This window comes from Calonectris borealis, chromosome 1 (assembly GCF_964195595.1).
Source record: "Calonectris borealis chromosome 1, bCalBor7.hap1.2, whole genome shotgun sequence".
Taxonomy (NCBI): domain Eukaryota; kingdom Metazoa; phylum Chordata; class Aves; order Procellariiformes; family Procellariidae; genus Calonectris; species Calonectris borealis.
The window spans coordinates 216,473,326-216,498,158 of record NC_134312.1 but is presented as its reverse complement, the minus strand read 5'-3'; the positions used below and the strand labels follow the sequence as shown (position 1 = coordinate 216,498,158).

At 45.8% G+C, this 24,833-nt stretch overlaps 1 protein-coding gene across 1 annotated transcript; it reads right to left on the bottom strand.

Moving 5' to 3' along the window:
- Positions 1 to 510: 510 nt before the first annotated feature.
- KCTD21 (potassium channel tetramerization domain containing 21) lies at positions 511 to 15,669 on the bottom strand. The gene is made up of 2 exons (XM_075140540.1): positions 15,611 to 15,669; positions 511 to 6,548 (listed from the first exon to the last, which is right to left on the bottom strand). The coding sequence occupies exon 2, from the start codon at positions 6,516 to 6,518 to the stop codon at positions 5,736 to 5,738; it is 783 nt and encodes a 260-aa protein (XP_074996641.1). The 5' UTR covers positions 6,519 to 6,548; positions 15,611 to 15,669; the 3' UTR covers positions 511 to 5,735.
- Between the last annotated feature and the right edge of the window lie 9,164 nt (positions 15,670 to 24,833).

Sequence of the window (24,833 nt, the reverse complement as noted above, 5' to 3'; positions counted from 1 at the left end):
AAGAAACTGCCAGCCTGGAGGGTGGATGCATGCAAGGCTGATGGCTTTTCGCTTCCTTACAGCAAACCTTCATCTATCTAGGAATAGTACCTTGTAGGGGCTGCATGAAGTCATATAGATAATATGTTAAACTTATTTTTTCCTGTACAGCAGCATATATTATGGTTTGTTCAAACTTGGGGATGAGAGACAAGTTCAACAGTGGTAAAGCATTAGGGTTTAGAAGGATTTTCACTGCAGAAATTAATCCTCTGTTTAGAAATGTTTGAAACATAAATGCGCTAATGCATTTAAAATGGTTTCGATTCTTTAGGAAGGCTTGTTCATTCAAGTTTTCTACATCTACACTCATTTTGGGGGAGCTTCCTACAATTCTCAGCCATGGAGATGTCTAGGTAAGCACTGCAATGATGCACTGTGTAAAATCCTTAGAGAGAGGAAAAGCTACAGATTCAGCACGCATTCTTGCATGCTCTTTCCTCAAGAAATGTATGCCAGGCAGAGCATCTACTGCTTCATTCAGATTTTATTTACTGTTTTCTAAAATACATATTAGTAACAGTTCACAGAAGAGTTACAGGCAGAGAAATGCAACCAGATTTTTAAATGTGATAGCCCTACAGGCTCTCTATGAAAGTGGTAAGAAATAACTTTGACACTTTCCAAATAGTATTCATTCAAAAGCATGGCTTTTAGTGAATTGGGGACCAAATTCTGACCAACAGGAAGATCCTACAGTTAGGAGTAGGAGCAAGAAAATAAGAGGGAGGGCAATGGCAAGAGGAGGAAGAGAAAAGGAATTATTCCAAACAGCCCTCCCTTATAGCTCCTTTTTTTCTGAATTGATAGGGAAACCATCCCTTGTGTTATTCCCAAGCAAATCTGAGAGCATGATTTGCATATTTATGCTCGATCCAGACCTTCTCACACAAAGTATCTACATGACTGCCTGTACTAATTCACATACAAGACTTTTACTGAGAGGGACGCATATTGGCACTGGTTGCACCCTGCATTTTTGTGACCATCAGTGTGTGGATATGGGAGTCATTACAGAATGGAAGTTAAATATTTCAAAATATATTGAAATTCTGAGCAGTGACGCCAAATTCAAAGGGATGGGGTAAAAATGAAACTCCTCAAAGGATCTCCTTCATAACTTCTCCATTTATCTATGAAGTATCAGAAGATCCTAGATTTATTTTCCAGTCTATGACATGGGCTGAAGGCAATATTTACCAGAGTCTTATATACAGACCCCACCAGCCTTTCCTAGAGTGGAAATAAATCTGATTGATTGCAGGTATTTACTGCCATTGAACTCATGCAGCAATTTATATTCAGCAACCCCCTTAAAATATGGGTAACTACAGCAGTGCATATGTTTGGTGATTTAAAGCACATGCAAATTGAAGCAAAGCTGTCTACTCCTGACAAGTTACTAGAGTAACTCTTGGCATGACCAATATTTAAGTTGCATAATGGGAGATCAAAACTGGAAAGGACCAGTGAGTCATTCTAATCACATCCTCCTTTCGTAGAAAAATTTTTGTCTCCATTGTTATCTTGCTGGTTTTTTTCCTGAACACATCAAGATTCTTTATGCTCTCTCTTCTAAATCCTGGATTTCTTGTTAAGATGTGAATTCTTCCAGGTCTAACTTTTTACACTCATTTCTTTCATTTCCCTACCATCACCTGCAGCAACAAATACTCCTCTCACCGACTCCTAATGACTTTTAACAACAGCTGCATGAACTAAAGATGTCTTAGTATTTACGTATGGTTTCAGTCCCTTCATTATAACTGGACATTGTTAGATATTTAAGAGCTATCAAGCCTAAAAACACATAGAGAAATCCATGAGTGATTCTTCCTGGACTCCACTAGATGCTTCATAATCTTTTTGTTATATAAGAAATCCCACTGTGCTATGCACATGCCCATATCTGAAAATGCCATTAGACTACAGCTAATATTTATCATCTGCTCTAACACTACTGATCTCTCTATTCAGTGGCTCTCTCAGCATTTAGGCCATTTAAAAAAAAGTGCAGGACTTTTAGCCTCATTTTGTAGATGAAGGTTTTGAGGGAGATAGGCGTATGGCAGAATCAGAACAAGAGTTATGCACCGAGATGTGGAAGAAAGCACCCTTCAAACTTTAAGGCAAAAAAACTCACTAGATCGTTTTCTTGTTCTCAGGCCTCTACAGGAAAAAAAAAGTAGTTTGTTCTGAGTGAATATTTCACTCAACAGTGAAATAATTTTTAGATGTTACTGCTAATAAATGCCATGTGCTTTTCATGACTAGCGATGGGGTTGCGCTGTACTTAATACGGCTTTGTTTATGTTCACTTTTCTTTAATTCAGGAAAACTCTTGAGAAGAAGAATCATCAGTGCTGTTGACTGGTAAACAAAAACAATTTACACTTCTAGGGCTCAGAAAAAGAAGGTAAACAAAAGCCAACTATCTAGATAAGAAGGGAAGAAATGTTTTGGAGAGAGAACATTCCTATAAACAGTCATTATAATGTAACTCACAGACTGCAAAATTAAGGAGCGTACATTTAGCTTAGTGCATAGTCTGAAATGGCAAATGCATTTGTATAACATATGTTTGACTACAATCGCAAGTGATTCACTTACTGCTTATTTCACGTACTCAATTAGCATGCAGAACGACTGTGGCATTATAAATAGTATTTCATGCTTAAAGATGTTTATTCTGCTTAGCAATTTAGAGGTATCTCAACTTTTTCTATTCCTCCCAAAGCCTGTCTTCACTTACGTCTTTATACTTGTTGGAAATTTTGCATCTCTCTGCATATAGAAGAAAGATATTTTGCATCTTTCGCATACTAATAAATGACAGAGATTTGTGGCCAACTGTGCCTTTGCCTGATTTAGTTACCGGAGCACAGATAAATGTATATTCAAGTGGTCCATCTTTTGCATAATAGACGGATGGATTAAATAACTCCAGGAGAAGACCCAGGTTCAGTTCTCTCCTCAGTCTGTGGGGATTCAGACCCGTATTTCCATGCCAGCAGAATTATGCCAGTTACTATCTAGGCCAGGTTGGGGCACTCTTCATTTCTTGTTAAACTTTTAAGAAACTGTATAACTGTTTTTAGTGTGGGTGCTGCTACAGTCTGAAGAAAAGACAAGGGGATGGGGGCAAAGGGGAAAAGTAAATGCTCTAGATTAAGCTACGCATAGTGCTTCTGGGGACTCCTCTTAACGTGCCTTTCACCAGAAAATGCAGTAATGATTCAACTCTCCCAGGGAGTATTTTTATTTTGCTGAAACTGAATGGAGCAGTACCAATCCAGAGCTCTAAAGGGTATAGATCAGACTTCTCCCCCCCTTCCATATGAGATTTAAGCCCACTGCTCTTGCCCTTGGACAAACTCAAGCTGACAGGAAACAAATTACTACAGATAAGTATTATTTTAGTTCTGATATACAAGAACTCCTGTTAGAGATCATTTACTACTCTCAAGGGCGTGGGCTAAAAAGACATACTGCCCACAGCCCCCAAAAGCTCTGTTAGCATAAATCCAGCAAAGGCATATCTGTTTCAAGGCATAGATTTGATGAAATAGGGTTCATATATGGTGTTTTACAGATCATAATCATATTACCCGCATAGATCATTACTGTGAATGTCCAACTGACTGGCAAACTCATGTCAGAAATAAGATTCACACAGGAGTTGCTTTGCTTTGTCAGTGGCATGCAGCAACCCCTGGAACAGATTACTCCTGCTTTATAATTCAGGACAGGGATGGGGAAAAAAGTTTTTCATAATGCAACTAAAACTCGTTGGAATTTAGCCACAAAATCCTGTTTACAATCCTCAAAATTCACAAAACTTGCCAGGTTTAATGGCTCTGAGATTTTCAAGCCCAGTCAGCTTCCTAACAACATGGTCCAACGTATATCATGCTGGTTTAGCACCAACTCAGACAGGGGAAGCGGTTTGTAACAGGCTGCCAATAACTGCAGAATGTGCATTTTTAGCATCAACATGCTCATTTGTGTTGTTCATGCAATTACAGCTTGGGACAGTAGAAATATATTTATCTCACTGTATTTTACAACAGTAACAAAACGCTTCTTTATGCTTGTTCACAGGTCAGCTTAATGTAACGACAGACTAGTTACTTTGGGAAATAAGTACATGAGCAATACTGAGCTTTGCAGCCCTGTGCTAAGAACTTTTGGAAGCACTAAAATTCTAAATGCAAAACTTGGTTATTGCATTTTCCCTTCTATCTCATTAGAGATAACAGGAAATGTTCCAGAGGGCCTCTCATGCACGCGTAGCAATCTGGTTAGGGAAAGAAGCTAAGATACTTTTAAACATAATTAGCTGAGAATGAACCACCTTCATATGGCACAAACGGTGTTCAGATGCAGCTAGTGGATTATGATCTTCATTATAGCACAGACCGGGCTTGTAGGAAAGAGCTTGACCATTGTCATCACCTCCGGTTTCCCACTGCCTTACCTCCGACAATCTGACACTAAAGCCAAGCAAGCGGGTAAAATGCTAGCTTCGTGATCTGACCATCTCACAATGATCTAAAAAATACAGTTCAATGCACCGGGATAGGAAAAGTGAGCCTCTGTTTTTGTAATGAAAAATATTAGGCGTAACTTGATGGGAATGTTGTCTTTTCAGATGGAATCCATCCTACCCAGAGAGCATCCTGTGCACTCCAGGCACTGCTGAAGGGAGACGTGCACAAAAGAAGGCCATGTCCAGGCAGAAGAGGCTCAAACGTTTAGAAGATATTTGGGGACCTCTGCCCCCAAATCTGTCTCTACCTCAGAAAGTTTCAGCAGCATCCTCCAGACAAATAGAAGATTGTAAGAGAAAGAAAAGGACTAGTCCTGGATGCCTTTGGAATGTAAAAGTAAAGGTTTAAGAGCATCCAAAGCAAAGTTCCCCCACCAGACACAATCTTCTCAGTTTGTAAGAACACCATTCTCTCTGCTATGGGTTCCTTGGTCATTCACCATGTCAGTCACATCATTCAAACATGGCTTTCCTGAAAGCAGAACAGAACAGGGGCTTCCTCACAGGGTTCAGAAAAAAAAAGTCAGCTTCAGATGGTGACAGAAATCTTCCGTTGAACGCAAACAGACAGGATCCCTTACTCATTTGCAGTTTGCACCATCCTTTACAGGAATACTGAGTGCGTGCATGTGGGGAGACGACTTCTCTGTGGATCCAACCAAGCTTCTTGGATGCTCTGCACAGGTGATACGGCAAGGCATGGAAAATGCACCCCCCGTGCTGTCTGCTGTGCTGCAGCTCCATGGCATCTTTCACTGCATCTGATCTCCAGATACCTTCCAAACCGTGATTACTGAACCCTCACATCACCTGTGCAATATAGGTTAAGGATCACGCCCATTTTCCAACTGGAAAATGTAAGAAAGACAGAAGTTAAGTGATTTTCCCCACAATTGTACAGCAGGTCAGAGATGGAGGCAGAGACAGAACCAATCCTTAATTCAGGCGCTAGACAATATTCCTTCCATCTAGAATATGGACATATTCTGAAAGGTTGTATTGGTAAATACATTAAAGGAAAATCATCTCCCTGTTAGTGACTCTTAATCCAGGTAAGCATGATTCTGAATTAGGCTGTAAGTGTGTTTTAAAGGGAAACACTTAACCTGTGTTATCTCCATGCTGGCACCATAATAAACAGCCATCCCTACTTGTACCGAATTAGGCGAATAATCTTATTATTCATGAAATCTGAAGTATGTGGATGAGAAGAATCTATGCAGAAACCATCACTCATGGCTATTTTTAGCACTTCTTCCACAAACACCTGGAAACTATTGATTTGCTTATTATCTGGCACCACCCAGAGTCTCTTTAAATTCTGCCTGGTGTACTCCTCTTCGGGAAGGCCTTCCACACTTGCAACCCAATCCAAGGTCAAATGGTTGGGGTCCTGCAGGTAGCTGGATATTGAAGAGAGGTTTCCGTTGAAGCAATAGTAAAGTTTGGAACCGAGAAGCTTCAGGAACAGACATGACGTGGAGAAGATATGAGCACTGAACACTTCCATGTTGGAGGAAGACAGGCTGTAGATCTGGGGTGCTTCTCGGACGGTGAAGTGAACAGTCTGGGTCTTCTGATCGAGGGTGATGTTGAGCATGGCATTTTTCTCTGCTTTAGAAAGCTCCACCTCCTTCTCCTGCAAGGCCTCAATCAGTGGCTGAATTTGATAAAAATCTACCTCCCGTCGAAGCAAGCCCATTTCCTGAAAGTCTTCAGGGAGGTCCAAGTGAGAAGTTCGTAGGAAGTTCAGGATATAGCGGAAGATCTTGCCATCTCTGTCGATAAAGCAGTTGCCTTGGCTGTCCTTCTTGGTTGGGATCTTCCCACTAAACATGGCCCCCAGCATGGAGTCTGGAAAGCTAGTTAGGGTGGACAGAGAGGTGGTATAGAGTTTTCCTCCAACATTGAGCGTGATGGGTTCTGACATGATGGAAAAGTCACGATGCTGGGACTAATTCTAAAACAAAACAAAACAAAACAAAAAAATCCAACACCACACATTTAGCTGCGTTTACCTGTTTGAAAAGTTAAACTACAGAGATAAAGAGTCCTAAATATATAAGGGTAACTACATGGCAAGAATTTATCATAGAAATTAGAAGTGGGGAATTACTTTTCGAGGTTGTATCTCGAGAACAAGCATAAGGATGTTTTTTCTCCTAACAGACTTGAACAGGACTTTGTTTAGTTCAGTTTAGTGCCAGAAATCATGAGTCTTCCAAAACTTTACAGTCATGCTAGAAGTGAAATCTCTCCGACGGATGCCTACAGCAGAACGACTGCTGACTTCAAAGCAGGAGTTACATCCTGGGCTCACCTGATCCCGCCTCCCTCATGAACACAGAATGTAGAGGGGAAAGAAAGGACAGGACAAGAACTGGACACATCCCAACATCTTCCATGGCATCTGAAGATACAATTAAAGCAACAAAGCTGTTGCAGCAGAATCCCCTGACACACATTTGAGTGCAGTCAGCCTAGCGGGGAGCCAGCGAGCAGCGCTGCTGGAAGCACGTGACAGTCTGTGGTTCCATTCAGTAAAAAAACCACCAGGCTTTCTCTTTCCAACGTGCTTTACCTTAGAAAACATTTCCTAATTAATTGGGGCCATATCCTAGTTGACGTAGTTTCCACGCAACTCCTCTGCAATCAGCTGAGATGAATGGAGGATGCGATTTTATGGTGCAGTTAAGCATCACTGCCTCTGGAAGGGACATACCTCCCTTCGCCCTCCACCATACCTTCCTCCTCCCTTACGCCAGCTCTGGCACTTATCTGACCCCACAATGAGCTAGTTCAGGGAGAAAAAGCATCATTTTCTATTCAGGATATGTTTCTGCTACATTTTGGAATCAGATGAATGCCAGGGCTGGTGCAAGGGAAAAGGAAGGAGCTATGTAGCCCTTTCCATTGCAGATCAGCTCAGCTGCCTTGAAAAGCTGGGCCCTCATTCCTGCTAGCTGAGGACCTGCAAATCTGTTTTTCCTTGTTTGCTGAATCCAAATCAATCGGCAGTTCATTCCCAGTTTTATTGTTGACTCAATCAGCAGGAAACCCCTCGGTGTTTTCTTGCAGAGGTAGGAGGTATCTCTTGCTGTAGTAACTACGGTCATTCATCGGAAAGCTGCCAAACAGCTCCCTTAAAATTAAATTTAAGTGAAGGCATTTTCCTAACTAGTCATGGAATAATCATAGACTATTGGCACTATTATCAGCTCTGGAGTCACAGCAAAATACAGATAGGAAGAATGTCATCTTGTGCTGGAGTATCAATTCTTGTATGGCTGCTAAAACTCAAATAACAGGGATAATAGCGTCCTAAAACAAATACGCCTCTAGATAGCAAGCACATTTTGCTATGAAAGACTTGCTCACCCTAAGGCAGTTAATGAACAGGTCAAAGGAGAATCTGTATTTCACTTCTAGTTTAAGACTAACATTCTACTCTGTTCTTTAGCCTGCTTTAACCCCTAGCACACAGTGTGTATCTCACTGCACAATAATTAATGGAAAGAAGCACATCTCTAAATCTGAGTGCTTTGCCTGTGTATCCCTTATTCCCATCTATCCAAGAAAATTAGCAAATAAAGATGCATGCGACCGACACAACACCCCGTCTACACCCATGACCAAAGACCGTCCTTGTGACTAACCTCAGCCAAATATACCCTAGAAAAAACTATTTGTTGCAGTGCTAAACTCCCCTCAGCACTGTAGTCTCAGCGTACTTCCCACGCTTGAAGACTTCTACCCAATTTAAGAGTCAAGAGCTGTTTAAAACTGATCATATAGAGGCTTCCACTGGTCTAATTCTGTAGTACGAGTGGCTCCCATGTATTTTTTCCCCTAAGGGCTTGCAATACGTCTGTAAAAGCGTTGCTACAAGCACAATCTGACATTGACAAAACCAGCCTAAAATAGATTTTACTTTTTTTTCAGGTTTCATCAAACAGAAGCGTTCCCTACATCTCTCTGCAAATAACACAGCCTGTAGAAGCAGGACTAGACAGTGACCCCAAAGGCCGTGTTTGTTGCTTCCCATCTCTGCTACCCCTCAGGCTGCTTTAGACTAAACAACGCAAATTTTTCTGTTCTTTCTTCATAGGTCATGTTTTCAGATTTTTGAGCCCAAGACTGCTTATCTACACCACATGAGTCGTTTTCTCATGCTCTCTGCCAGCCTTAGCCAGCTGCAGAGTGAGATGTTTCCCTTGATGTGTATGTGACAGGCTTCACTTGGCAGAGCCCGTGCCAAGAGTCACAACCCAAAGACCACCGGATGGTCCAAAGATACAGATTTTCATTTCAAACTCAACATCCACCCTAGGTTTATTCTTATCCAAAGACTCACTGGCTATGTAAGTTGAATGAGAGGCAGACGTCTCAGTCCAATCTGAACAGATAATGTTAAAAGATCTTGTAACTGGTTTCTTTATCAGCAGTCTCAAAAGGGAGGCTGCCAACAAAATATGGCAGTAACATGAGCTCTTTGAAGCTAAAGACCATCTATGTTGCCAGCATCAGAATTTTGACCAAGCTTTAGCTCCGGCGTTGGAAGAGTTGTGGGTGTAGTAGCACAGCGCTCGGCAGACGCGGCGTTACCCCCTCCCCGTGTGGGCTCTGCTCCTCTCCCACCTCTGGATGCTGCTCAGACACGTGCCCTGACCAGTCTGTTCTGGTCATGGCTATTCTGCAGTCCACAGACCCAAACAGGCTGGATTTCAGTCTCCCAGGACACCAGCTTGCTTTTATTTTGGACCTCCCCACTGCCTCCGCACTGGATTAAATTTCAAACATTTAAGGATGCAAATATCTGGCCCATGGATAAGGCTGCAGGATAACTATTCCACAGCTGTCATTCATAAAGTGGAATCAACATATGACAAGTTAATCATCTGCTTTTAACTAATTCATCCCATTACTTGCACGTTAATATCTTCATAGTGTGAAGATGAATCTGATAGCCTGGCAACTTGGAAGACCCAAAACCGCAGCACAAATGAACGCGCCTATGTCTACTGCACTCATCATCAACCTGGACTTAATGCATTGATCAACCAGCGGACTTGACAGTAGCTGGGGAAAGAAAGTCAATCTTTGCTGCTTTTTTCTCATAAACTTGTTTATGAAAAGTTTTTCATAAAGTCGTAAAAATTAAATTAAATGGGTTGTCAGTTTTCTCTCTTTGCTCATCCAACCAGCATTTGCAGTCCCTACCCCGGTTTATCAGGCCTGGGTACTTTTCTAATGCAATATAAAGGTTCTCCAAGAATACAGCACAGAAATCACTTCTGCTTGGTAGCATTTCCGCAAAGAGGAAGTACCAAAAGAGCATCAGATCTTGGACGTGGGTGGTTATAACCTGCAGTCACCAAGGACAAGCACGAATTGGGTTACGGTTCTTGGAAGCAGAGAGTTACGGTAAAGCCTTTCGTGTAGCTGCTCCCCAAGTAGCACTTAAAATTCATTCAAATTAGAACAGCTAGAGATCTAATTTGAGAGTTGAAGATGCAAATTTGGCCGAAAAGCACAGGATTTATTTTGTGCTTTTAGAATGACTTGTATTTAAATACATCTTTCTTTTTAAAACAGATGTATATAATATCATGGGGGAAAAAATCTGTAGCTGATTTAAAGTCATAATCTTTTCAGGTGATGTAAATTCAGAGAATCCAGCAGTAGTGAACTTTTTGGAAAAGTCAAACTCCTGAATAGAAGCTGCTGCCTGAGCATTTGAGCATTTCAGCCGAAAAGGACTTGTAAATTTTAACTTGGGTTTTACTCAGAGGAGCATCCTCAGAAGATGCATAGAGAACATTTCTGTAACGCTCTTCTACGCCACGAGTTTAGCTCAGCAAATAATTGGTTCGAACCTGGGAGAGTGACGAGGGTTGACACAGCAGGAAAGAGCATGTGAAATGACAATTCTACCTGTTTTCACTTATCCGATGCCTTCACGTATTTAGAAGTACCAGCTCAGATCCTTCGTTATCCATAACACTTCCTTTGTTAAATAATTTTAAATGTAGAACAGCTTCGGATAAGGTTATTTCCCCTCTTATGTATTCATCACATCTAAGAGTGCTTTAATTAGCTAATAAATAAAATTCTGCATACATAATTTAACAGAGTGTCTGTTTTGCCCAACTTGGCAAAAAAACCCAAGTATACAAGTAATCATCAAAAAAAAGCATTAGTCGCGATTTGCCAACGTAAGTAAAATGTAAAGGAATGGCACAAATATTACTACGTATTTAACCACTCTGAAAAATGGGTACAGCTGTGGGCTATCCTTTTTAGCCAAAAAATGCAGTTTAATGGAAAGTCTAAAGTTACAAATATGTTCATATGGTTTTCAAAGAGACATGGATCTTTCCTTAAGACATATATATATATATGTCTTTATATATATATATATATATATATAAAAAGCCAATTTTTAACAGGATTTTTCTGGTTACTTATTCAGAAAAAAAATGATAACTTAGATCATTCCAGTTAAAAATAATCTACCCTGAAACAGCAAGTTTACAAAATTCCAAAGAGATATGGTATACCTGGTTCTGTTTAAAGGTCTCACTGAAGATTTGAAGAAAACTCTCTCTGCATTAAGAAAATAAAGCTAATACTAGTTCAGCCGAAGCTATAAATACGAGCAGGGCAGAGAAAAGATACTAAACAGATCAGAAAACAAAACAAGAAGTTTTTATTTGGGAAAATGTGTAGCAATGCCTTGATTTCCCTGACAAGTAAACCCAAATACAAGTATTTCTTGGGAAAATACTGCTTGGAAAAAGCAGTAGTAATCAATTGCAAACACAGATTTCACTTTACAAATGGCAGGGAAGGAAAATGAATCAATTCTTTGGGATTTCAGAGGCAATGCCTAAGACAGGGTTAACAGGCTGATCCTAGTGTAGTTCAGAGGATCTCATTAATGAAATTAAGTAAACACAGAGCAGCAAAGCAAGAGCAATCTGTAATTTTGTAGGAGTGGATCATGATGAGTTGTTAAAACAGGGTTTCCAAAGTCCGTCCCACAGGTTAGGGAGGTGATCGTGCCCCTGTGCTCGGCACTGGTGAGGCCGCACCTCGAATCCTGTGTTCAGTTTTGGGCCCCTCACTACAAGAAGGACATGGAGGTGCTGGAGCGTGTCCAGAGGAGGGCAACGAAGCTGGTGAAGGGCCTGGAGCACAAGTCTGATGGGGAGCGGCTGAGGGAACTGGGGTTGTTTAGCCTGGAGAAGAGGAGGCTGAGGGGAGACCTCATCGCGCTCTACAACTACCTGAAAGGAGGTTGTAGCGAGGTGGGGGTTGGTCTCTTCTGCCAAGTAACAAGCGATAGGACGAGACGAAATGGCCTCAAGTTGCACCAAGGGAGGTTTAGATTGGACATTAGGAGAAATTTCTTTCCTGAAAGAGTGGTCAGGCCTTGGAACAGGCTGCCCAGGGAAGTGGTGGAGTCCCCATCCCTGGAGGTATTTGAAAGACGTGTAGATGAGGCGCTTAGGGACATGGTGTAGTGGGCATGGTGTGTTGGGTTGATGGTTGGACTTAGAGGTCTTTTCCAACCTTAAGGATTCTATGATTCTAGGTTCCTTACAGCCTCTGAAGCCTTTACGTGTGGCATTAAAGGGATTAAAAGTTGTAGCATCCCCTGAAAAATGCTGTGACAGCAACAGGGTCTTCTGCTGCCAGACGTAGCAATGCGTGGCCATTTACACAGTCATTGCCCCTGGTTTAAATTTTATACATAAGCTATTACACTGCTGGTTAATTTTATAGTGTAGCCTTCAATAGCCCACCCATAAAACATCCCTCCACGACCAAAACTTTGGAAACCTGTATTTAAGACAGTGAAATAATGTGCAGCTTCGTTAGGAAATAGTTGAGGAGTAACAATGAACTGCAAAGTGCACACACAGCAAAAGAAAAAAAAAGGAGATGAATTATTTAGGCCGGCACAATGAAGGATGCCTAAGTGGCAATAAAATTAAAGCAAGCCAGGGACCATTTCTGCTAAGCATCAGGAAGAGCAGCCAGGCTAAAAACCTCTCTGGCTTTTTGAGTATTGCCCAAGGGAGCTGGTGAAAGCTACGTCAGCTGGATAAATGTTACGAGAGGCTGATCAGGTAATGCATTATAGGAAGTAATTCTGCATTGGGAGGGGCAGGATTGATTTCAGCTAAAAAGGAGGTATGAAAAAAAATGTACCTGGGCACCTGTATGGCAACTGGAAACTTTAAATGTGGTTCGGCAGGAGAAGATGGTTGTTCGGAGGATGGGGCTCCGGTCTGCTTCATTAGAGTGCATTAATGGCACACACGTAATCAGGCAAAGATACTTTTTTCTGCTCAATGCTTGTTCTGCTTTGGGTTTTGTCCCTGATTCCCCACACGCGGCACGTATCACTTTGCTCCAGCGCATCTTACTGACACCTGCGTTTCGGTTTGAGGTAAAAATTCCAGTTTCCATGAAAAAACAGAGTCCTGAGGAAAAAAGCCTTCATCAAGTTGTGACCTCCAGATCTGGGCACACCCAGCCCCGTGGCACTTGCTGCGACTGTACCTGCAGACCAGTTTCATGCCTTGTCCCTTCTCAAGGGGACAATTTCGCAGAGGAAATCCAGAGCCTTAGCTACCAGTTTGTGCCCTGCTGTGTTACGGGGACTGCAGAGGAGGCAGTTTGAAGCCTAGAAGTCACCCCATGAAAGACAGGAGAAAATATAGTAATAAAAGAACAACATAGGGAGGGCAGAAACAAAATAAATAGTATTTAGGGGATTAAAAAAAGATAAAAAACTCAGTTGACCACTTACCCAGCCAGCAGCAGCCGGTAAGCATCAAGTGAGAGCTGGGTTTAAGGAAGGATTTGGGACAAAATCCGTCGCAAGGACGGATTCACCCTCCCTTCATATCCCCTGATGCACATTTATTTATCTCAGCTCATCCTCAACTACAGAAGGTTAAACATTTGCAATATGGTTTCTACACCCTATATGCTTATTAATAGCAATCTTAGAAAGGAAAACCCATGTTTTCCCATCACTGCAGGACGGACCCACCTGATTTTGGACACTCAGTTAATATCAGCCCCTCCAACAAACGTAGCGCAGCACTTTACTTAGAGGCTTAAAATTCAGTGGGTGAAGCAGAGCGCGGCGTGTCTGCCAGGAGCACCGTATCCCGAAACGCAGCGCTGGAGGGGGGCCAGCAGCTGCTTTTTGTTTCGGGACTGCTGTCAGCCATTGGAAATTTCCAGCTGGCATTTGGGGAAAGGCCGCTCACCCCCGAGGCTGACGCGGAGGACACGGGTGACGAGCTCCGGGAGGGGACTCAAACTCCCAGCAGGCGCGTAGCAGGAAACGACGGCTCAGCCTTCCCTTCGCGCTGTAAGACAGGATCGGTATCGATCTGCCGGTGGCTGCGATACCCGGCGACAGACATGCCGACTATCCACCTTCGGAGAGCAGCTGCTTAGCCACCACTTATTTATATGTATTTATATTTAATTTTCTAACCGTGCTTCGTTAGACACAGAAACGCTCCTCTGCCAACGAGACGCACAAACAGCGGGAAGGCGTTAATGGGAGTTTTGTAACATCCCTGGTTTGTTGTGGGTGCAATGCTGTTGTGTCCATCCCTTCCCAGATCTGCACCTTGAGCATCTCCTGGGCTGCTCGCTGGTGAATGCAAAAGGCTGCGCATCTGGCTCCCTGCAGACGCTGAATTTAAGCAATAAAGAGAAGGGCGTAGGGAGACAGGGGCAGGAAAATAGCGATGGTGCCCTGTTAGTAAGAGGAAGGAGCAATATAAACCAAAGGTCAGGTTCTTCTTGAGAGAGGAGGAATGAAAGCAGCAGTGGGGAGGAGGAAAACGAAATGAAGGTTAATAACCACTGAAGGAGAACAGCAGAAGACAAGATGGAGGGGGGGAGGGAGTGCAGAGCCAGAGAGATGCAGCTGCAGCGAAGTTTGGAGAATAAAAGCCAAAGTGCTGCGGTGCTCGGCGTGATCTCTGACACCCGTGGGCTCAGAGGCTGCTGTGTGGGCAATGCAGACTGCCAGGCAGGCAGGACGGAGCCCATTTGGGGTCTCATGGCAGCGGGAGCATCACTCTTCCTTCCAAGCAGCTGATATAACCCTTTGTACAGTCCAATATACCGATTTAATGCCAGCCCCGGCAAAGGTTTTCACTGATTTCTAACATCCTGTCTCAGCATCCACATGGGTATCGCTTGCCACCCTTGGAGTATCTTCCAGATACTCTTATTTCTTTCCTGGACCACTTCATCCGCACACATGGTAGACCACCACCTGCGCAGTGCTTGATGCACGCACGGGGCGGTTCAGTAATCCAGCATCCACCCCATCTCCCACTGACACCATCGCTTCCAGGGTGCCCCTGCAATTAAGAGGGCAGCTAATTGGCGGCACGGATGCAGCTGCAAGCTAGCGAAAAGCACTCAGAAATAACACTAACAAGGTAGGTACCGTCCAGAATTAGACCCTCCGCAGGGTATGGCTCATGCACGTCGCCCAGCCGGCCCCACGCTGCCGTCTGGGGCTGGCTGCAGCTTGGCTGGATGCAAAGCCAGCCCCGGGTGTGGGCATACAGGGCTTGGATTTACTAAACCACTGTAAATCCTTTAATTTCGATGTTTCATCGAAAGCAGGTGGGGGGGATGCAAAGTTTGCAGAGTGGTGCTGAGCCCTACCCTGTTAAGGGAGCCATAGGTACGGCTCCTCCCTACATAGCCAGGCATTCGCACTACTACATTAGCTTAAAATACTAAAAAAATAACCCCCAAAGGTCCCCAAAGCACCGCCTCACCCGTCCTTCCCACACCCCACAGCGTTTCTCCGCGGAGCAGCAGCGTGGCTGTCCCCCACCCCCTCCCCGTGCCTCAGTTTCCCCACCTCAGGGGAGTTACGACGGGGTGACCCCCGGCCCTTCCCACATCCCCCACCAGCCGGGCGGATCCACCCTCATCCCATCCCCTCCCCACCGCGGTACCCACCTGCGCCCCCTCCAGCCGCCGAGCCCCGTCGCTCGCCGGGCGCCGCGGGAGGCGGAGGCGGCGGCGGCGGCGGCGGCGGCGGGAGGAAGCGGGGGGCGCGGCGCGGCTCGGCCCAGCCCGGCCGCGCTGGGATTTGTAGTTCGCCGCCGCCCTCGGCCCTGCCCCGGCGCTGGCCGCAGGACTGCGGCTCGCAGCCGGCCACGCCGCAGCCTGACGGGCACGGCACGGCACGGCACGGACACGGCACGGGCACGGCACGGCACGGACACGGCGGGAGGTAAGGCGGGGGCAGGTGGGGAGGGAGGGAAGGGGGTCTCGGAAGGGGTTGGGGTGCTCGGAGGGAGGGGTGCGGGGGGAAGGGGCGCTTGGGAAGGGATGCAGGAGGAGTGGTCTGGGGTCAGGATGCAGGAGGGGTGCTCAGGGGAAAGGACGCAGGAGGGTTAGTCGGGGGAAGGGGTGCAGGAGGGGTGCTCGGGGTGAGGGATGCAGGAGGGGTGCTCGGGGTGAGGGATGCAGGAGGGGTGCTCAGGGGAAAGGGGTGCAGGAGGGGTGCTCGGGGTGAGGGATGCAGGAGGGGTGCTCAGGGGAAGGGATGCAGGGGGGGTGCTCGGGGTGAGGGATGCAGGAGCGGTGCTCAGGGGAAAGGGATGCAGGAGGGGTGCTCGGGGTGAGGGATGCAGGAAGGGTGCTCGGGGTGAGGGATGCAGGAGCGGTGCTCAGGGGAAAGGGATGCAGGAGGGGTGCTCGGGGTGAGGGATGCAGGAGGGGTGCTCAGGGGAAGGGATGCAGGAGCGGTGCTCAGGGGAAAGGGATGCAGGAGGGGTGCTCGGGGTGAGGGATGCAGGAGGGGTGCTCAGGGGAAGGGATGCAGGAGCGGTGCTCAGGGGAAAGGGATGCAGGAGGGGTGCTCGGGGTGAGGGATGCAGGAGCGGTGCTCACGGGAAGGGATGCAGGAGCGGTGGCCGGGAAGGGGTGCAGGAGATTGCTCGGGGGTCAAGATGCTCGGAGGGAGGGATGCCCAGGGGAAGGGGTGCAGGAGGGCTTCTTAGAGGGAAGGGTGTTCAAGGGTCAGGATGCTCAGAGGGAGGGATGCTCGGGGGTCAGGATGCAGAAAGGAAGTCTTGGGGAGAGGGATGCAGGAGGGATGCTCAAAGGCAGGGATGCTCGAAGGAAGTGGTACAGGAGGGGTGTTTGGGGGTCGGGCTGCTCAGAGGGATGCTGGGGAAAGGGGTGCAGGAGGGATGCTCAGAGGGAGGGATACTCAGATGGAGGGATGCAGGAGAGTGTTCAGGGTTCGGGATGCAGGAAGGAGCTGGGAGTAAGGAGTGCTTGGGGGTCGGGATTCATTCGGGATTCTCAGGAACTGGGATGCTCAGAGGAAGGGAAGCTTGGGGGTTGTGATGCAGGAGGGATACTCAGAGGGATGCTTAGGGGTCGACATGTAGGAGAGGCCTTGGAGGGAGGTATGCGGGAGGGATGCTTGCAGTAAGGGCTGCTCAAGGGGTCGGGATGCAGGAAGGATTCTCGAGGGAGGGATGCTTGGAAGGAAGGGTTCAGGAGGGATGCTTAGGAGATGGGATTCCTGGTGGGATGCTCAGAGAGAGGGATGGTCTGCGGTCAGGATGCAGGAGGGAACCCTGGAGGAGGGATGCTTGAGGGTCAGGCTACAGGAGGATGCTTGGAGGGAGGGATGCAGGAACAATGTTGGCAAGTGGGTGTGTGTGCATTTCCCCGCTGCCTGCAGGGCTTTGCAAACCTGTTTACAAGGCAGCATCTTGTTATGAGGAACTGGTCAAGATGGGTTGAGGTTTTCCCCAGGAAAGCTGACCTGGGGAGAGACACCCAGGGATGTTTCCATTCCATAGGGAGCCAAAAAACCCTAAAAGTGAGGGCCAAATTCAGAGCAGTCCAGATCCAAATCCCTTTCAGGTTAAATCTGCCCTGGCTTGGACTTTGCAGGTGTTAAAGGATAAAAGCAGATGTTGGCATCTTGCATATTTGCCACTTTTATGAGGTTTTCAAAATGCTTTGGAAACTAAACTATACTCTGTTATATTTTGTATCACGGGACTCATGGCAGAGAAATTTCACCTGCATGCCCTACCTCAGGCTGAAAGGATGTGGCAAGGGGCTGAGCTTTCACCTGGGGAGGAGGTTCAAAGTGCCTTGAACATCTTTGTGATAGAATCTGTAAAGTTTGCCATGGTTTCTGGATTGGCTGATGCAAAGCCAAATATGTTGGGGGGCTGGAGGGAAACTGAGGTCTCAAACAAGTGTCATATCCCATTTTTCCTGAAGGCACCACCAAAAAACTGGAGATCTCTGTATCTCCAAGCAACAAGGCAGTGTCTGATGAATCCCAGCCAGCGTCGGCACTGTCGGCCCTCGGTCCGGTACGCTTTGGTGAACAGGACGTGGTTTTTCCTTGGGTTATATCCAGGGGTTTAATTTCTGTATAGAGACAAAAGCAGACAGAAATCTGCAGAAAGAAGAGTGATGTTAATGCTATAAATACCTTCAAGAAAACAACCAGCTTTCCGGAGGAGAAGTATTTACAGTCTCCAGGGATGATAATAGAAAGGACATTGGTCTGAAGGTCAGTGCAGGATCTGGGCGCTCTTAGTATAAAGCCCTGTGGAAGTAGGGTAGCACAGCCCTGACGGAGAGCTCTGGCTAAGAAGGAAAACAGAAAGCTTTTGGGGGAAGAAAAAGAAGATATGTTCATCTGGGGAATGTGAGGAGGAGTGACCATCCCGGGAACACTTACCTAGTGCGGGCAGGACAAAGCTTTCGGGCATCCAATGCAAAATATATTTAGAAAATTAAAAAGCGACGGGGGTGGGTTATTTTTGTCTGTGATTGGTGCTGGGCTTAGCCATAAAGCCAGTGGTTTGTCATTACTGGTCTAGTGGTTAGAGCAAGTCCTGCCTTGTGTGCCTTTCTCTGCTGCTGGTTTTCAAGGCAACGGGAGAGAGGAATTTAATTCCTTGTGCCTTGCTTTCTGCATCCATACCAGGATGGGTGATAATACGCTAGTGATGGTTTTGAGATGCTTTATTAGGAAAGGATATGGGTACATATTAGAGATGTGTGTATGGAGCTGTTGACTGGAGGGGAGGAACGGAGCTGGGAGGAGTCGTCTGTCTGGAGAAAGAGAGGATGAAATGTGAGGGCCTTGGGCTATATTTGGCATTATTGCGCTGATCGCTTTGACATCCAGCCAAAGCCTTTTTTTATTTGATGACTGAGTGCCTAACAGCAAGAAACAGAGAGCAAGAGAAGAGACTGGGGGAGTTGTGTGCACCAAAGGGATCAAAGAAGCAGCACTGGAGAAATAAGAGAGCAGGACAGCTAAGATAACTGGGTAGGGCAGCCAGTCCAGCACTGTTGTCCATGAATTTTGGCCACGGTAGGTCACTTGGAGATGGCTGATAGAATTGTATGGTGTGGTCAAACATATTTATAATGTTTTAGAGGAAAAAGGTATTGATGCAAATACATGGCGCTGAGAAGAAAGGAAAAGGGTTCGCAGTGGTCTGTGGATCTAAAACATCACCAGATTTTAGTAAAGGTAGGAACTACTATATGGTAAATTTAGGCTGATTGCAAATAGATGTCTTTTGGTTAGTTACTTTTTAGGGACCCCTTAGAAAAGTATGTGGTCACAGGGGAGAAACTCGCTATTCCCAAGGTGGAGCTCCTGATGTACAGGAAAGCCATGCAAGATGCCGACAGTCCCGTTGGGTGACGATGCTCAAATAAATCTTTACTCTCCGGAGAGGACAGAAAGCTGCCGAGCAGGTTGGAAGGTCCTGCAGAGCATGGGGACGACCTCCTGCTCCAAATCTGCTACTGCCTGTGGCTGAAGAGGAATCTCCATCGGTGCTGTACTGAAGGGCGGTTCTGATTCAGAGCGACAGAGGACAGGAAAGCACGAAGATCCTTGCCAGCCGAAAGTAATTAGCTCTAGTGAGTAGGAGACACGCACCACAAGTGCAATCTGTCCCTGGAAAGCAGTTTGGGACAGGAAGTGAAGAATATGTGATCTCCTTGAAAAAAGAAGGTGAATTTAGAAAGGCGGATTATAATTGCATGCAAAAAATTTGGCCGGGCTTCTGTGCTGGTGATTTTTCCCTGCTATGACTGCAGATGGGTAGAGTCTCACTTCTGTTTCTAAAGGGGTATTTAACTGGATTTTTCTGCAGTTATTAGCTCTGAGTTTTTGCCCAGATCTCATAAAAATGGATCTGATCCTCTGCTCTGCTGTGGCACTTTATTGGGTGCAACTGGGATAGCAGCTGAAGCCAGCAAAGGAAGGTGGAGCATTGCCGTTAATGTATTTGCGGGTCTGGAGAGGTTTGGCTGCTGGATCTGCCACAACCTATTGCATCTCCTTGAGCAAATGGTTTGATCTGGATGTGCCTCAATATTTCATATTGCTACAACAGCGTGAATGATATCTGCCATGTCGCTTAAGTGAGATATATATTCCCTTGTGTATATTCCTATAGATATAGTTTGTAGGCCAGTGGGCTCTATTTCGGTTGAAGCCTCCAGGCATTATTATGGTTCAAATAATATATAAAGGAGACTGAGGCTTTAGAGAATAATGACTAGCTGGATGTGAAATAATTAAGAAAGAAGTAAAGAGAGAAGCAGCAATTGTGTCATTGGGAGGACTCGAGATAGAAACCACAGCATTAAGTCGCTGTGAGTGCTTGACGTAGACACAGAAGATCATTGAATTGAAATCACATCACTTACATTAATTAAGGTTATTTAGTCAAAAAAACCTAGATCTCAGCTAAACGAAGAGTCTAACCAGATGTGTAAATTATACTAGATCACGGGGAGGCAGAAGCAGGAGGTGCAGTGGCATGGATGAGGGCCCAGCAGTGGCCTTTGTTTGATGATTTCCAACTCCGTAGGGAAATTGCAATTTATTCCTAGTTATTTAGAGGGCTTTTTAGCCTTTTAGAAAAATAGTCATAGGGAAGTGATAAGAATGACTGTCTGTGACTGTCTGATACCTGCTGGTCAGGCTGTATGTATTGGATGTGGTAATGATGAGTTGCAGGCTGTGGTTGCCCCTCCTTGGCTGGATGAACAGGCAGGTGCTTTGGACCAAATAAAATCCCCTTTGCCTATGAATTAAGGGGACATTTGTTCCCCGCAAAAAAATAATTAGGACACAATTACTTCGATGTTCCTGGAAAACGGACCTAGAGAGGTGTGTGACAACAGGGGCTGGTCCTATTAAGAAGTTGTATACCGAGTCATGGCAAATTCTGTAGAAATTTTAGAGAATCCAGTATTTTTTGTGCAGTATTTTGTGCTCTAGCAAGGCACTGTGTGTGTTCCCTTCCATCCTGCAGCAGCTCAGCATGCTGCAGGATTAAGCCCTAATTGCCTAGCTGCCTGGAGGATGCAGCAAGAATAACAGTAATGTCTTGGCTGACATAAAAGAAACCATTTCAGCAGGAGTTAAGGACAATAAAAGGTGAGTCTCGTTTCTGCACTTCCAGACCTCCAGAGAATTCAGGGAAGTAGATCATGATTTCTTCTTCTTTGTAAGTAAGAAGCAAATCACTTTATTTATCAGTCCATGTTTGGATGGTGGGATTTTTTTCCTTTAGTGGTATTTATCAAATTATATATGATGACATTGTAGGAAATGTGCTGAATTTATTACCAACGTTTCCTAAAGGTAAGGTACGTCTCAGATCTCTGTTTTCAGAGATTTGTAAGATCTGGGGTGTGGGAACTGATACTGCATTCTGCAAAAAATACTAAGGAGCCTTTACTGGAAATCTGCTGCTGGCAGGGATAGGGGAATGAATTGATTTAGAAGTAATCAGATAGGCTTCAATTAAAGTGAATCCTGATTAAAGAAAAGACACAGGCAGAAGAGAAATGTAAGGACACCTCTGAACAGTACAGATTATGAAGATTAGACCCAAGCAAAGCCCAAGGTGACTTTTCATCCTGAGGTTGGGTTTTGGGTTTTTTTTGCAGTTTACTCGGTTTGGAGAGTGAAGCTAAGCTGGTCGATGCTGCTCTTTGCTTAAATTCCTTTTCCTTCTCTAGTTTCTAGAGCATGGTTGGGTATCTGTCCTTGCAGGGACTCATCTCATGATCAGCAACACCTGCTGCAAATGATGATGAAATATTTAATTTTATTTGTGGCTTTAGATGGAATTTAAGTCTGGAGCCAGGGCTGCTCTCTTTTACAGCACCCTTTTTATTTTGAGGGGGGCATGGGAGAAAGCACTGTGGACCCTGGTGTGTATTTGTGAATGCAGTGTGTGGTACCTAATGCCATCAACACTCGTTGATCTGCCAGGTGGAACGGAGAGTGTCTTCAGGACAATTTTGTAGGTCTGAGCATCTGCATGACAAAGAGGAGATAGGAAGACATCCCTCCCTCTTCCAAAGCACATCTCCCTCTCTAGCACATCAAAAAGCCAAGAAGGATTATCTGAGAACCTAGTTTTGTCAGCCTCCCTTTGGTTCTTGGGACAATCACAGAGCACTTGGAAGCTGTGTCTGGGCACATGAAGGAGGAGGTGACTGGGAATGACCAGCATTCATTTATCGAGGGTAAATCATGCTTGACCTACGTGATGGCCTTTAAGGATGGACTGGTAGATCTGTGGATGAGGGGACAGTAGTGGCCGTTGTCTTCTTTGACTTCAGTAAGGCTTTTGAGATGTTGTCCTGCAGCATCCTTGTATCAAAGATACAAGAGAAACTGCAGTCTAGATGGGTGGATGCTAATTGGGTAGGAAACTGGCTGGAATTATCTTGGGACTTTTCCTTTTTAATATTTTTATCAACAACCTGGAAGAGGAGATGAAATTCACCTCATCAAATTTGTGAGTGACATCAAACTTGGGGGAATAGTCGATACGCTTGAGGGCAGGGCTGCCATACAGGAGGACCAGGACAGGCTGGGGTTGACAAAAACCTTGTGGAATTCAACAAAGACAAATGCAAAGTCCTGCATTTGGGATGGATTCACCTGGGATGGACTCACCCAACATGGATTCACCTGGGGTGGACTAACCCAGCATGGACTCACCCAGGATGGACTCACCCCTTGCACTGGTGAAGGCTGGGGACTGACCTGCAGCCCCCCAGTGCCTACAAGGAGGTTATTCAGGAGGTGGAGCCAGGCTTTTCACAGTACTGCACGGCAGGAGAATGAGAAAAAACCAGACATAAATTGAAACGAGAGTTTCCAACTGGAAATAAGGGAAAACTTCCCACTATGAGCTAATTACGTACTGGGCTGGGTTGCCCAGGATGGTTGTATGATCTCCATCCTGGGATGTTTTCAAGACCTAAATGGACAAAGCCCTGAGCAGCTTGATTTGATTTCAACTTTGTGCAGGGGTTGGACTGGAGACCTCCCAAGGTCCCTTCCCTCCTGATTCTGTGATTTTACCCATGTCGCTCCTGCCAATCGTTCACCGGGGGAGCAGAACAGTTTTGCCGTTTCATGGAATTTTTTCTTTTTCACTGCAAAGCTCATATTGTGTACTTTCTGTTTTATCTGAGCTACATAACAGATGGGAACCTCAAAGCGGCTCTTCCGATTAATAATTAACACTTTGACCTTCTACAGCATCCTGTGTGCTGTACACGCAGCAGGAATGAGCCGATCCTCCCAACTTTTCCGTGAGTTGTTATTGCCAGTGAGGAAGATGAAGTGCAGAAAGGTTGTCCCACTTCAGGAGCACTCATTATAGAAGCCTGACTGCATATTTAGTCTCTTTATTTCAGTATTCAACAGAGGAGAGCCAGGGACCAGATCTCCAAGGCAGCATTCAGCTGCCCAACAATGAAACTCCTTCCCTCTCCTGCAGTTTCCCGGGTTATTTATGACACTTTTCCAATTTCTACAACAAATGAGACAGCGATCTTACAGACAACAGTTTCCTTCCCCGCAAACCCTAGTTCATTCTCCAGGCAGGTCCTGGGGAAAAAAGAGTTAATATGAGATCCTTTAAATAATATCTCTCTGAAAGCATCTGGAGCTGTTCTGGGGTTGAATTAGCCACCTTAATTCCTAACCTTTGACGTGTGAATGCTCTTTTAGTGTAGTTTTAAGTCTGTAATATTTATTATTACATATGACAAAACGACTTGAATGTTGTTTTAATATAGTTCTAAGATTGCAATATATATTATTCATCACGGCGTAGACAGGTACACTCTTCGCTTGGGTAAAAAAACTGGCTGGATGGCTGAGCCCAGAGAGTTGTGGTGAGTGGAGTGAGATCCAGTTGGCGGCCGGTCACGAGCGGTGTTCCCCAGGGCTCAGTACTGGGGCCGGTCCTGTTCAATATCTTTATCAATGATTTGGACGAGGAGATCGAGTGCTCCCTCAGTCAGTTTGCAGATGACACCAAGCTGGGCGGGAGTGTTGATCTGCTGGAGGGTAGGAAGGCTCTGCAGAGGGACCTGGACAGGCTGGATCGATGGGCCGAGGCCAATGTATGAGGTTCAACAAGGCCAAGTGCCGGGTCCTGCACTTGGGCCACAACAACCCCAGGCAACGCTACAGGCTTGGGGAAGAGTGGCTGGAAAGCTGCCCGGAGGAAAAGGACCTGGGGGTGTTGGTCGACAGCCGGCTGAACATGAGCCGGCAGTGTGCCCAGGTGGCCAAGAAGGCCAATGGCATCCTGGCCTGTATCAGAAGTCGTGTGGCCAGCAGGAGCAGGGGGGTGATCGTGCCCCTGTACTCGGCACTGGTGAGGCCGCACCTCGAATCCTGTGTTCAGTTCTGGGCCCCTCACTACAAGAAGGACATGGAGGTGCTGGAGCGTGTCCAGAGGAGGGCAACGAAGCTGGTGAAGGGCCTGGAGCACAAGTCTGATGGGGAGCGGCTGAGGGAACTGGGGGTGTTTAGCCTGGAGAAGAGGAGGCTGAGGGGAGACCTCATCGCACTCTACAACTACCTGAAAGGAGGTTGTAGCGAGGTGGGGGTTGGTCTCTTCTGCCAAGTAACAAGCGATAGGACAAGAGGAAATGGCCTCAAGTTGCTCCAGGGGAGGTTTAGACTGGACATTAGGAGAAATTTCTTTCCTGAAAGAGTGGTCAGGCCTTGGAACAGGCTGCCCAGGGAAGTGGTTGAGTCCCCATCCCTGGAAGTATTTAAAAGATGTGTAGATGAGGCGCTTAGGGGCATGGTTTAGTGGGCATGGTGGTGTTGGGTTAA